The sequence below is a fragment of the Arvicola amphibius genome, chromosome 10 (genome assembly GCF_903992535.2).
Source record: "Arvicola amphibius chromosome 10, mArvAmp1.2, whole genome shotgun sequence".
Lineage (NCBI taxonomy): Eukaryota > Metazoa > Chordata > Mammalia > Rodentia > Cricetidae > Arvicola > Arvicola amphibius.
Genome location: NC_052056.1, coordinates 97651309 through 97664001, shown reverse-complemented (window position 1 = coordinate 97664001; position 12693 = coordinate 97651309). Strand labels below are relative to the sequence as shown.

Sequence of the window (12693 nt, the reverse complement as noted above, 5' to 3'; positions counted from 1 at the left end):
GCCAGTCTGAGTTCAATCCCCAAGATGCACATGGTGGAAGCAGAGAACTGACTCCTTCAGGTCAAACTTCCACATGTACACTGTAGCCCATGTGCCCTCTCCAATAAATAATGGGATGTATTCATTAAGAGGTGAGTAATCACTTAAAACAATGCTTGGTGCTCATGACGACTCAGGTGGGTCTGACTGGGTCTGTCATAAACTGCTATCAAGTGTCCATGTGATGCTGATACTGTTTCTGTTGTCATGGGGACAGATGGGCGGGAGGAACTTTAAGATCCCTCAAGGAACAGCAGAGAGCACTGGTCAGTTTCCAGGTAAGCGATGGAGCTCCAGGCAGCAAAGACAGTGGAGATGGACAGAAATGAAGCTTCAGGCTGTAGTCACTGGGCCAGGTACTCTGAGACCAACCTTTACCCACCTGGATGCCCAGCCCGACTCAGGGCCATGCTGGGGTGCTTTGCTAACTGGTGTTGGCCCAGTCTTGCTGGGCACTCCAACTACCTTGTGCCAGAATACACGTCACAGACAGTGGTGAATGATGAACCAGAGGAGCCCATGGAGTCCATGGCCAGTGTCCCTCAGGCTGGGTCACCCAGAAGCTGATATATGGAGACAGGAGCTGTCTGCAATAATGTAGTATAACCAGTCAAATCACACAGATGGCCACACAAAATAACTATAATAAATAATTTAATTCCACAAATGGCAAAGCAGAAATGTTAAAATTTGTTGAAATCTCCCCACCCCCACTGTCTTAACAAAAATACTGGCTGTTGATAAAGATCCACTCAAAAATATTTTAGGCACTTGGTGGAAAAGACACGAGGGAATGACTATTTTGCTGATTGCTATAAGCAAGTGGTAAGGATGAGGTCTGGTGTCCTAGTCTATCCTTTATCTGTGGGCATCACTAACACTGAGAAACAGAAAGGCCAGGACTGTGCACCCACATCGCAAGCTCCAGTGTATTTAAAATTGGGAGAAGCAGGATGGTGGTGGCCCACACCTTTAATGCCAGCACTCGGGAGGCATAAGCAGGCGGATCTCTCATGAGTTCAAGATTAGCCTGGTCTACAAAGTGAGTACCAGGACAGCCAGGGCTACATAGAGGAACTGTGCTGAAAAAAACAAACAAAAAATCAGGAGAAACTTCATCAAGTTTCAAGAGTCAAGACTGGACATTCTCTTCAGCCTAGGATGATGGGACAGGGCCCAAAGAAAGTGGGTGGTTGTCTTTATAATCGCTTTGGCTTTCTTGCAACATGAAGAGCATTCTTGGTGAGCATGGAAGCAGGCCAGGCTTGTGAGGGAACCTTAAAAACATCATATTCAAGCAGCTAGCTGGGAAGCTGGCAAGAATGGGGCCATCTAACTTTAATTGTAGCTTTTTGTGGCCTCTGTGTATAGTAGGCATGTTACAAAATCCCAGAACCTGCTTAGGAAAGACAGATGCTGCAGCTCAAAGCACCATCTGGTGGTTGGTGGGTCCCAAGGATGCCTGGGTTATAGACATGGCCGCCCTAAGTGCAAGGTCTCCAGGCCACCTGTGCTGCCCTTCAGAGAGCTAGGGCCCTTCAGTGGCTGCTGCATACAGTCACCGAGCAGCAGCCATGGCCTGCATGTGCTGCAGCAGCTGCTCGCAGTAGGCAGATGAGCGGTGTTTGTGGACGACGGCCTCGGTCTCTCGAACAAGCACATCTGGGAACAGGACACTGCCTTCCTTGAGGACTTCTAAAAGAGACCACAGAGCCCTGAATCCAGCAGCAGAGGGCTGAGAGCCCACCCCATGCTGTACAGAGCTGACAGCTTTCTTTAGAGATGCTGGGTAGATCCCACGGGGCTGAAAACCACCTTCTGGAAGCCTTGCGCACAATGTTCAGAGGGTGGAGGGTAAGGTTTCACGCCCCCTGGGTTGTAGCAGCATAGTGGCTATTTGGAAGCATCAGTCTACAGTGTACATGCATGTGGAACTCAAGGGGCAACCTTTGTATGTCAGTTCTCTTCTTCTACCATGTGGGTCCTGGGGACTTAGCTCAGGTCCCCATGCTTGACAGCTTAAGCCAATGAAGCCAAAGGAGGCTGCAGCATAGCTAGTCTTCGCTCACCTGCAATGGCTATTCCCACTCTTCCTTTTAAAACAGCAATGCCCAGAAAGTGTCCTGTACCATGCAAAGCTGTTTGTAAAGGTATTCTTATTATTTTGGTCTGTGTGCATGTGTGTAGCATATATGTGTGCACATATGGAGGTCAGAGGTCAGTGATGGAGTTTCTTCCTCTACTATTCTCCACCTCTGTCTAGTCTGATATCCTGAGTTCTACCCCTGGAATCCACATGCTGGAAGGCAAGAACAACCTAATGCAAGTTGTCCTCTGACTTCCAAGCACATGATGCTGAGCACATGTGCCCCCTCCACAAAATAAATACAAATATTTAAAACATGGGGGCTAGAGAGATGTCTCAGAAGTTAAGGTCACTACTGGCTGCTCTCCCAGGAGACCTGGATTTGATTCTCAGTATCCCATGGCAGCTAATAATCAACTGTAACTCAAACTCAAGGGAGTTCAATGTCCTCTTCTAGCCTCCATGGGTCCTTCATTGCATGTGATGCACAGACATACACACAGGCAAACACTCATACACACACACCTGGTCTCAACTAATTTCTCCCTCAGTAACTCAGGGTAGCAGAACCCAGAGACAGCTGCGCCCCGTAAGCCCTCGAGAGCTCACCTAGGACTGTATCCTGGATGGCACTTTCAGGGTCATCCAGATGGACCAGCAGCTCCCTGTATAAGAACTGAACGCTGCTCTGAAAGGCAGATTTTCCATCGGAGTTCTGCACACACTTCAGCCAGGTAAGCAAGGCAGAAGCAGCAGCCATCCTCACGTCATTGGAGACATCATCTAGGCGCTTCAAGAGCTCTGTGGGGAGGAGACAGGTGAGAGAGGCCAGGTATGCAGACTTATGGCAGGGCTTTTAACCTGCAAAGTGGAGGGTCCGAGAATCCACCCCGCAAGGGAGACTCTCCAGAAGGAAGCGTCTTCAACAGATGGACTTCACCATCCTGAAGCTGTTCAGTCCAACAGCCCTGAGACCTCCAGGAAGACCTAGATGCACACCAGACACTGGCGCCTGCTATGGGCTGAAGAGCCTGAGGCCAGCGACACGACAACTGTGCAGCCTTGGTTTATCTCCGGGAATTCCTTGGCCAGGCTGTGTGCTGTCAAAACACATCTATTCTTCCTGACAGGCAGAAACTTTTAAAATAATGGATAAGAGTTTCATTAAACTTAGGCTTAGCTGGGTGGTGGCGCACACCTTTAACCTCAGCACTCAGGAGGCGGAGGCAGGCAGATCTCTGAGTTCAAGGCCAACCTGGTCTACAAGAGCTAGATCCGAAGCTACAGAGAAACCCTGTCTCGAAAAACAAAACAAAAAACAAACAAAAATCCTTAAGTTTTCCCCATAACCTGGAAAACAAACAAACAAACAAAAAGAAACAAAACAAAACAAAACAACCTTTCTGGGGCCAGATGTGAGCCATGGCTGCAATGCCAGCACTTTTGGTAAACTGAGACAGGAGGACTGTTGTAAGTCTGAGGCCCAGTTAGGCTAGACAGAGTTCTAAATCATTATGGGCTAAACTTATCTCAATTAACCAAAGGAGGAAAAAACAGTATCTGGAACCTGCTTCTATAGCACGAACCTTCTGGAGAATGGGCAAGTTGCATAAAAGCTGAATGTCGGCCTGGGCAGGTTGTCTCTCACCTATATCTGAAAGCTCATGAGCAAGCTAGCCCTGGCTTACTGAAGGCATGAAAAGATCACTCACTACACACACAGAGAGTGCAAGGCCTCCTGCCAGGAGTATTAGGACAGGGACCGGCTGGAATAACTCATGGGAGATACAGCTGGGCTCTAGCTGCAAGATGCTTAGAAGCCCAGAACTTGCTATGTAGACCAGGCTGGCCTCAAACTAGAGATCTGCTTGCTGGATTAAAGGCGTGTGCCACCATGCTTAATGCAGCACTTTTTGTTTTGCTTTTTTGAGATGGGGGCTCACGTAGCTAAGGTAGGCCTAAAACTTTTGATCCTCTTGCCTTCACCTCCAAAGTGCTAGGATTACAGTTGTGTGCCATCACATCTAGCTTTCTTGCTTGTTTTGACACAGGGGCTCACTGTATAGATAGACCTGGCTGGTTTGGAATTTTCAGGTTGGCCTAGGATTTGTAGTAATTCTACCTGCCTCTGCCTCCCAAGTGCTAGGACAAGAGGAATGTGCAGGAACGGCCAGGTCTTAACTTGCTTCTAAAGGATGTTATTATTTTACCTTCTTGACATACTAAACACTTTAAATAAGAACTATAAGAGGGTTTGTCCCTCAACCCTCTATAGTGTTACCTGTCCTGAAGACCATCCAACAATCACTATAATGTCCTTATTTCAATTTCTTGGAAGCTGTGTTAGAATCAATCACCTCTGCACTGGTTCCCTCCACGTTCCCACACACCTGCTGTTCTGTCTGACTGTTCCCTCACACTGTTCTTCTCAAGGTGTATCTGTTCCCATGGTGCCCAATGTTCTGCTTAGCACTGTCCCTGTCAGCTCCTAATGGATGCCCTGACTTCCCCGTTTCCGGCCACCGTCTGGGATCTTGTTGACTCTGACATCCTCATTTTCTGTCTATAATTTGCTTGGTGCTCAGGCTAGTTGTAGACAGGTGGTAAGGCTGTCCCGTGGTTCCATGTAGACTGCCTTCCATAGCACTTAGAAGGTAGAAGTCTTATTCTATACCTTTTTTTTTTCTTAATGGGGATCTGGACACAATTCCTGCTGAGGAGAGTCTCCCACTCAACATAGGGCTACACCCTAGTGGTCCTGGAAACAGAGCCTGGACCCATCTCCAATAATGCCCAGAGTGGTTCTCCTTGCTTCTGGTGTGGGCTGCTTAGTCAGGGCTGGTTCATTTGTCACTGTGGTATATGGATACCCAGCACCCACTCACTCAGGAGTCAAACAAGTATTTTCTGACTACAAAAGAAGTTACTAGGTAGCTCTGTGCCCCTCACCTCCACCTCAGCCCCCCACCTGTCCCCTCCAGTATCTTACCAGGATAGACCCTGAGGAATTTCTCCGGTTCCATGGTATCCCCTGAGTTCTTGAGGAACACACTAATGATGCGGCAGGAGACCAGGCGTGTGGTCTGGGAGTCATCCTCTAGTGTGGCCAGCACTTGTGGCATCAGGGTCTCCTGTGCCTCCTGCACCTGCAAGCCACAGATGGGTGAGAGGACATCTGGCTACCCGTGCTGTCAGAACTTCTCAGTGCTCTCTGCCAGGCACTCCTGTCTGCAACACCATGCAGTTAGGAATGCTGTGTCCATTTTTACCAAGAAGTAGATTCGAATCTCTGCCCTGCCCGAGACAGGGTTGTTTTCTGTGTAGTTCTGGCTGTCCTAGAACTCAGTCTGTAGACCAGGCTGGTCTTGAACTCACAGAGATCTTCCTGCCTCTGCATTCCAAGTGCTGGGATTAAAGGAATGCGCCACTAACTTCCAAGTGTTTGGTTTTGTTTTTTAGTTTTGTTTATGTGTATATGTATGTAGCCATGCATGTGCCATGGTACATGTATGTAGGACATGTCAAGAGGACAGCTTGCAAAAGTCAGTTCTCTCCTTTCACAGTATGGATCCTGGAAATCAAACTCAGGCTATCAAGCTTGCTGGCACTTGAACCATTAATACTGGCTGAGAGTGCTGGAGGGCAGGTCAGACCATGCAAGGTAAGCAGACCATGCCAAGGACAGACAATTCAGCTCATCTATAATCCTAGCACTTCAAGGGAAGACTCAGCTACACAGTGAGTTCTAGGACAGCCTGGCCTACAGAAAATTGTCTCTAGGGGAAAACCAACCAACCAACCAACCAACCAACCAACCAACCAAAAATCCAAGAGGAGTTTGAGAGATGATTCAGACGGTAAGTGCTTGCAAGGATCCAAGTTCAACCCCCAGCACCCATGTGAGGGCTGTGTGTGGTGATACACATCTGTATTCCCAGTGCCAGGGAAGTGAAAAACCAGGATCCCTGTGGTCTTCTGGTTAGTCAGCCTGCTTACCTGCTAGGCCAGTGCCAGCCCAATAAGAGACCCGACCCTACCTCAGAAAACAAGGTGAGGAGCATGTGAGGTATGACTTTTGATGTTGTCTTAGTTAGGGTTACTACTGCTGTGATGAGATATTGTAACCCAAACTTGGGAAGGAAAGGGTTAATGTGGCTTATTCTGAATTACCATCCATTGAGAGAAGCAAGACAGAACTCAGACCTAAAGGGAACTTGCAGGCATGAGCTAACACATGGAGGCCATGGAGGAGTTACTGGCTTGCTCAGCCTGCTTTCATACAGAACCCAGGGCCAGCCAGCGAGGGCGTTCCCATCGATAATGGGCTGGCCTTCCCACATTAATCACAGATTAAGAAAATTAAGAAATGCCTGTGATCTTAAAAAAGCATTTTCTCAATTGTGGTTTCCTCTTCTTGAGAATCTTAGCTTGTGTCAAGTTGACATAAAACTAGCCAGGACAGATATTCAGAAGTTGACTTCTGGCATGAACACACATACAGACACAGACAGACAGACAGACAGACAGACACAGCTAAAACAAAAGAACCCTTTATCCCACTAAAGTAAATTGTAAAGCATGGCAGTTCTTGAAGGGGAGTGATGGAGAGAAGAGGCAGGAGATGATGGCTGCCTAGAATCCCCCAGTGAGGGGCTGGGGTGTGGCTCAGTGGTAGAGCCCCTGCCTAGAATCCCCCAGTGAGGGGCTGGGGTGTGGCTCAGTGGTAGAGCACCTGCCTAGAACCCTGACTCCAATGAAAGGCTGGGGGTGGCTCAGCTCAGCTGTAAAGCACTTGCTTAGCATGTAATGGGGGCCAGACCAGGGAGATAGAAACACATTTAGACGCATATAGAAGGTTGTGTATTACAAGAAGATGGGGTAAGGCATGGATCAGTGAAAGGAGGCTAAAAGGGTCTGTAAGCAGCCTGAGTAGGGCTCCCGTGGTCACCAGGAAGGCATCACCTTTACTAAGGAGGTGAAAGGGATGGGGAGGGGATGTAGATGTGAGGTGGGCTGAAGGCCTCTCCTCTGGGGTCTCAGCTAAAGAAGGCAGGCACCGCACTGAAGGAGGCACTGGTAGGGACCGGCAGTGTAGCAGCAGGTTCTGGAGTGAGGGCCTTGTGGCAGTTATGACTGTGCTGCCACCTAGTGGATCTGCAGGGAGCAGAGTCAAGCTTCTGGGCCACTTTCTAGGGAAGAAGGGTTCCTGGAAATAGGACTTTTCATGGTGAAATAAAGGTACGACGACAACAGAGCAGGGCCCAAGGATGATCGCAGGGGCTGACTGGCTAGGGCACCCAGTGGGGAGGTGGAAGAAGCAGGTTGGGGGGTCCACTGGGAAGGGCACCCATGTCAGGAGGGAATGGATCACAGGACAAATGAGGGTTTTGTCAGCAGATATAATTGTTCCTTTGCTGATCTATGGTCAGAAATACTTCATTCTCTATGAGCAAATGCTCCCCAGCCCAGATCTTTATTCTGAATTTTGGATCACCCTAACCATTAATTTGGTCAGTGGAATTCCTCAAACTCTGAGAACTAGATAACAACCTTCTGCTGTCAGCAGGGGGCGAGCATACACTGTGAGTGGCTGGCAGAGGCCTGTCAGAGTGATCGCAAAGGCACATTTCCTGGGCAGAAGCAGAAGCATCAATTTCCTATAGTTTCAGTGTCCTGGTTTATTTCACTAGCCATACTAACAGCGGTGCAGTTTTGGCCTGCCACTCCCAGCTATTTTGTCTGTGTGTTGCTAGAAATTGACAGGTACACCTCCTATCCTAAACTTGTGATTTTGTGAAGATCATTCAATATAACTTGCTTTGGCACCAATCTTTAATAATACATGCTACATTATGTGTCCAAATGTAATGCATATGTGTGTACATGTGCTTATGGAGGCCAGGAATCAAACCAGGCATTTTCCATTATCATTCTACACACACACACACACACACACACACACACACACACACACGCACAAAATTTCTGTGTGTGTATGCTTCTCGTATGTGTACCATGTGCATGCCTTCAGAGTCCAGAAGAGGGTGTCAGTTCCTCTGGAGTTATAGGTGGTAGTGAGCCACCAGACATGGGTGTTAGAAACTGAACTTTCCCAGCAATTGGGAGGCAGAGGCAGGTGGATCTCTGTGAGTTCAAGGACAGGCTCCAAACCTACAGAGAAACCCTGTCTCCAAAAAAACAAAACAAAAAACAAAAACCAAAAAAAAACAAAAAACAAACAAAAAACCAAAACAAAACAAAAAAAAAACAAAAAAAAAAAACAAAAACAAAAAAGAAAAAAAGAAACTGAACTTTGGTCCCCTGCAAGAGCAGAACCATTTCTCCAGCCTTTACCTTATATGTTTAGGATTTCTCCCTAAAACCAGAGCTCACCGACTGGCATTGACTGTCTTTGCCCTTCCAGTGCTAGGGTTATAGACCCATGTGATTATGCCTTTTTTTTTTTTTTAAATATGAATGCTGGAGATCCAAACTCAGACGTTCATGATGGCATGTCATCTCCTCAGCTCCACCACTCTAACTGCCTAGGTATTAACCATGTAAATTATAGAACAGTGTGCCTGGCACATGGGCCAGCTCCCACACATTAGACACCATGCTGAGGCTTTACTTGGAAAATCCCATTTATTCTTCACACTAGCCAAAAGAGTCAGGGAGCATTTTAGACAGATAACCAGAGCAGAGAGAAGTTAAATGGTGGGTCTAGACTCAAACCCAAGTTGTGATCTGAGATCTGCTGCTAACCACCACCATTAGCATTGTCCAATACGACAGTTGCAAGCCAAGTGCGGGGAGTACTGAGCCACAGCCAGTCAGAATCACACAACAATTCACTACATGCTGTAACGTACATGTGATTTTTGAAGACCCAGTACAAAACAAGCAAGAGGAACTATCTCACGATCTGTCAAAGAGCAACTCCCAGATGAAAATGTTTTGGATACTAATTATTAAAAAAAAAACCTTAAAAAATATTTGACATGGGAACACCCATCTTTATTGTGGACAGGACCAATCCCTGGTCTTGTGGTCCTGGCGATACAAAATGGAGAAAGTGAGCTGGGCAGCAGCATGATTCACTGGTCCGTTTCCTCTGTTTGTTTGAGACAGGGCCTCATTATGTAATCTTGGTTGGAATACAGTCAGCCTACACAAAGAAGGAACTGGCTACATAGTCCAGGTTGCCTTTAAACTCAGAGATCTGCTTGCCTCTACCTCCCAATTAAAGGCACTAACTTGTCTGCTTCTTGACTGTGGATGTGACCAGCTGCTTCAAGATCCTGCTCTGTTGGCTTCCCCGCCACAATGGACTGTAACCTTACTGTGAGCCATGATAAGCCCCTTCTCCTCTGAGTTACCTCTGTCAGGGTATGCTATCACATCAACCAGATAAGAAACTAAGGCAGGAATGGCCAAGATCAAAAACACTGATGACAACTTAGGCTGGAGAGGTTGTGGGGAAAAGGGAACACTTCTGCATTGCTGGTGGGAATGCAAGCTGGTACAACCCCTCTGGATATCAGTGTTGCAATTTCTCAGAAAATTAGGAAACAACCTTCCTCAAGACTCAGTAATATCACTTTTGGGTATATATCCAAAGGATGCTCAATCGTGCCACAAGGACATGTTCATAACAGCTTTGTTTGTCATAGCCAGAACCTGGAAGCAACTTAAATGCCCCTCGACTGAAGAATGAAGAATGGATAAGGAAAATGTGGTACATTTACACAGCAAAAAAAAAAAAAAAAGATCCTGAATTTTGCAGGAAAATGGATGGAGCTAGAAAACATTATTTTGAGTGAGGTAACCCAGACACAGAAAGACAATTATCACATGTACTCACCCATAGGTAGCTTTTAAACATAAAGCAAAGAAAACCAGCCTACAAACCACAATCCCAGAGAACTTAGACAACAATGCAGACACTAAGAGAGACTTACATAGATCTAATCTACATGGGAAGTAGAAAGTAGAAAAAGATAAGATCTCCAGAGTAAATTGGGAGCATGGGGACCTTGGGGGAGGATTGAAGGGGGAGGGGAGAGGCAGGGAGGGGAGCTGAGAGAAAGGTAGAGCTCAATAAAAATCAATTAAAAAAAAGAAAGAAAGAAAGAAACTAAGGCAGTTTGTAAACCTAAAGCAGAGAGGCCAGATCCCAGACCCTTCAAGGAGATGGTACCTGTTACAAACAGGGCACTCAGACCTAGGCCCTGGCTAGACCTGACCACCCAGGTCTCAGCTCTACATGGTCTCTTGGTAGCCACAGGGCAGACAACTGGGATGGTCACAGAAGTCCTTACCTGCTTGGTCAATAGGATGTCACTGCTGGTGAGTGCCCACAGACAGGATATGGCAGCTGTCCGGATGGCTGCAGCCGTCCTCCCGGCATGCCACTGCAGGTTGGGGGCTAGGATGTCATTCACTACCATCTCCAAGTAGCCATGGAACTGTCTGGAACAAGACGGCAAGTGAGGAAGGACACACAAGCTATTCTGAAGGACAAACTGCAGTTTGGGAAGGAACTAGACTGACGTTTAAGGAGGTCAGGTGAGAGGCACATGAGGAGACCCAGGCCAAAGAGCATCAACTTACAGAGAAATTCCCACCAACAGTGGGGGCCTCTTCTGGAGGCTGATAGTCTGTGAGACCAGCAAGGAAGGGGAGCAGGTCAACCACGAAAGCTAACTAGGATGACCTGACTTGCACACACTCAACCGAGAATGTCTTAGGGTTTCTATATTGCGGTGTGAAGAGACACCATGCACACGGGAACTCTGAGAAAGGAAAACATTTAGTTGAGGTGGCGGCTTACAGTTTCAGAGGTTTAATCCACTATTATCATGGCAGGGAGCATGGTGGCCTGCAGGCAGACAGGGTGCTGGCTACATCTTGATCAGAAGGCAACAGGAAGTGGACTGTGACACTGAGCAAAGCTTAAGCAATAGAGACCCCAGTGCCTGCCCCCACAGTGACAGACATAGTGACACTTCCCATGAGCTTATGGGGACCAATGACATTCAAATTACCACATAGGTACTCAGCTGTTTCAATTTCCTTAGTTCATGACTGGGGATAGAATCCAAGAGCTTGGCATGCTGGGTGACGATGACATCCCAGCTCTTTATGTGCTTCAGAGTTCAAGAAAAAGAGTTCCAGGGCCTACAGAGACTGGCAAGGACTCCTTAGTGACCTGACCCTGTGCCCCTCCCAAAGATGTGACCCTTGTCAAGTGGCCTGGTAAACTGATGGGCTTGTGGGGGGCTCTGTACTCGAGTACTTTATCAACCACGATCAGTCATTTGGATCACGTGGCACCTCTATCACCATCTGCTGAACCTACTATCTACTCCACTAAAACCAAGGAAGCAAGAAATGACATGGGGCTGGAGAGATGGCGTGGTGCTTAGGAACACTTGCCGCTCCTTCAGAAGACCTGAGTTTATTTTCCAGCACCCTCATCAGATGGCTCACAACCACCTGTCAGACCCTCCCTAACAGACTGCTCAGGGCTTCACTCTTCAGAGAGCAGAGTTTGCCAGCTGCTCAGGAGTTCTCTCCTTACCATTGCTGGTCTGTAATCTGCTTCCCCGAGTGCAGAGACTGCAGGCTTGTCCCACCACAGCCAATCTGTATAGTGCTGGGGATTGAACCCTATATCCTAGGAAAGCACTCTACCAACTGAGCTATACTCTCAGCTCAATTTTTGTTTTTTGTTTTTGGAGACAAGAACTTGCTATGCAGTCAGGCTAGCCTGGAACATCCAATCCCTCTGCCTCACTTCCTGAGTGCTGAGCTGACAGGCACGCCCCACTACTCCTGGTTTATGCAGTGCTGGAGATGGAACCAAGGCTTCCTGCATGCCAGAGAAGCACTCTACCCACTGAGCCACATTCCCAGGCCTAGCCAGTGACTGCAGTTTTAAATTTTACATTATATGCTGTTTATTGTTATATGTGAGGGTGGGATGGGGAATGTGCTAGTGTGCATACAGAGATCAGAGGACACATACAGGAGTTGGTTTCCTTCTTCCACCACGTGTGTCCTGGGCATTGAACCCAGGTTGTCAAGACTGGAGGCAAATGCCTTTACTCACTGAACCATTCTACTGGTCCTCTATTCCAGAATTTTTACATGAAATTACTCAAAGGCTGCCAAAGGGACGGAAGCAAAGGCCACTTACAAAGGCAGTAGCTTGGGGAGGGCTTTCTGTAGCTCCTCCTTGCTCCCTCACAGGCATCTCAACAGATGCTCAGGCAAGAGTGAGAGGCCAAGGGGGGCAGGAAGGATGCTGTGGTGCTGAGCACTGTCTTTTCTAGGTAGGGAACCCCAACCTCTAGCAGGGGCGCACACTGCCAGACTGAGCCCTGCCTGGATAACCTTCCACTCTTCATTTTGTAATCTAGAAATCAAAACCAAACGCTATCCATGGTGGCTAGTTTTGTGTCAACCTGACACAAAAGCTAGAGTCAGCTGAAAGGGACCACAACTAAAACACTGCCTCCACAAGATCTGGCTGTAGGCAAACCTGTAAGGCATCTTCTTAGTGG

General features: G+C 47.6%; 1 protein-coding gene across 2 annotated transcripts in view; it reads right to left on the bottom strand.

The window, feature by feature from the left end:
* Positions 1-676: 676 nt before the first annotated feature.
* Dnaaf5 (dynein axonemal assembly factor 5) overlaps positions 677-12693 on the bottom strand; it is a 38424-nt gene continuing 26407 nt past the window's right edge. For both annotated transcript variants that reach the window (XM_038345425.1, XM_038345426.1), the window contains exons 10-13: positions 10447-10597; positions 5115-5271; positions 2735-2926; positions 677-1734 (exon numbers count right to left, since the gene is read on the bottom strand). In XM_038345425.1, the coding sequence (XP_038201353.1) occupies positions 1598-1734; positions 2735-2926; positions 5115-5271; positions 10447-10597 (637 nt within the window). In that variant the 3' untranslated portion in view covers positions 677-1597. The remainder of the gene's footprint in view (positions 1735-2734; positions 2927-5114; positions 5272-10446; positions 10598-12693) is intronic.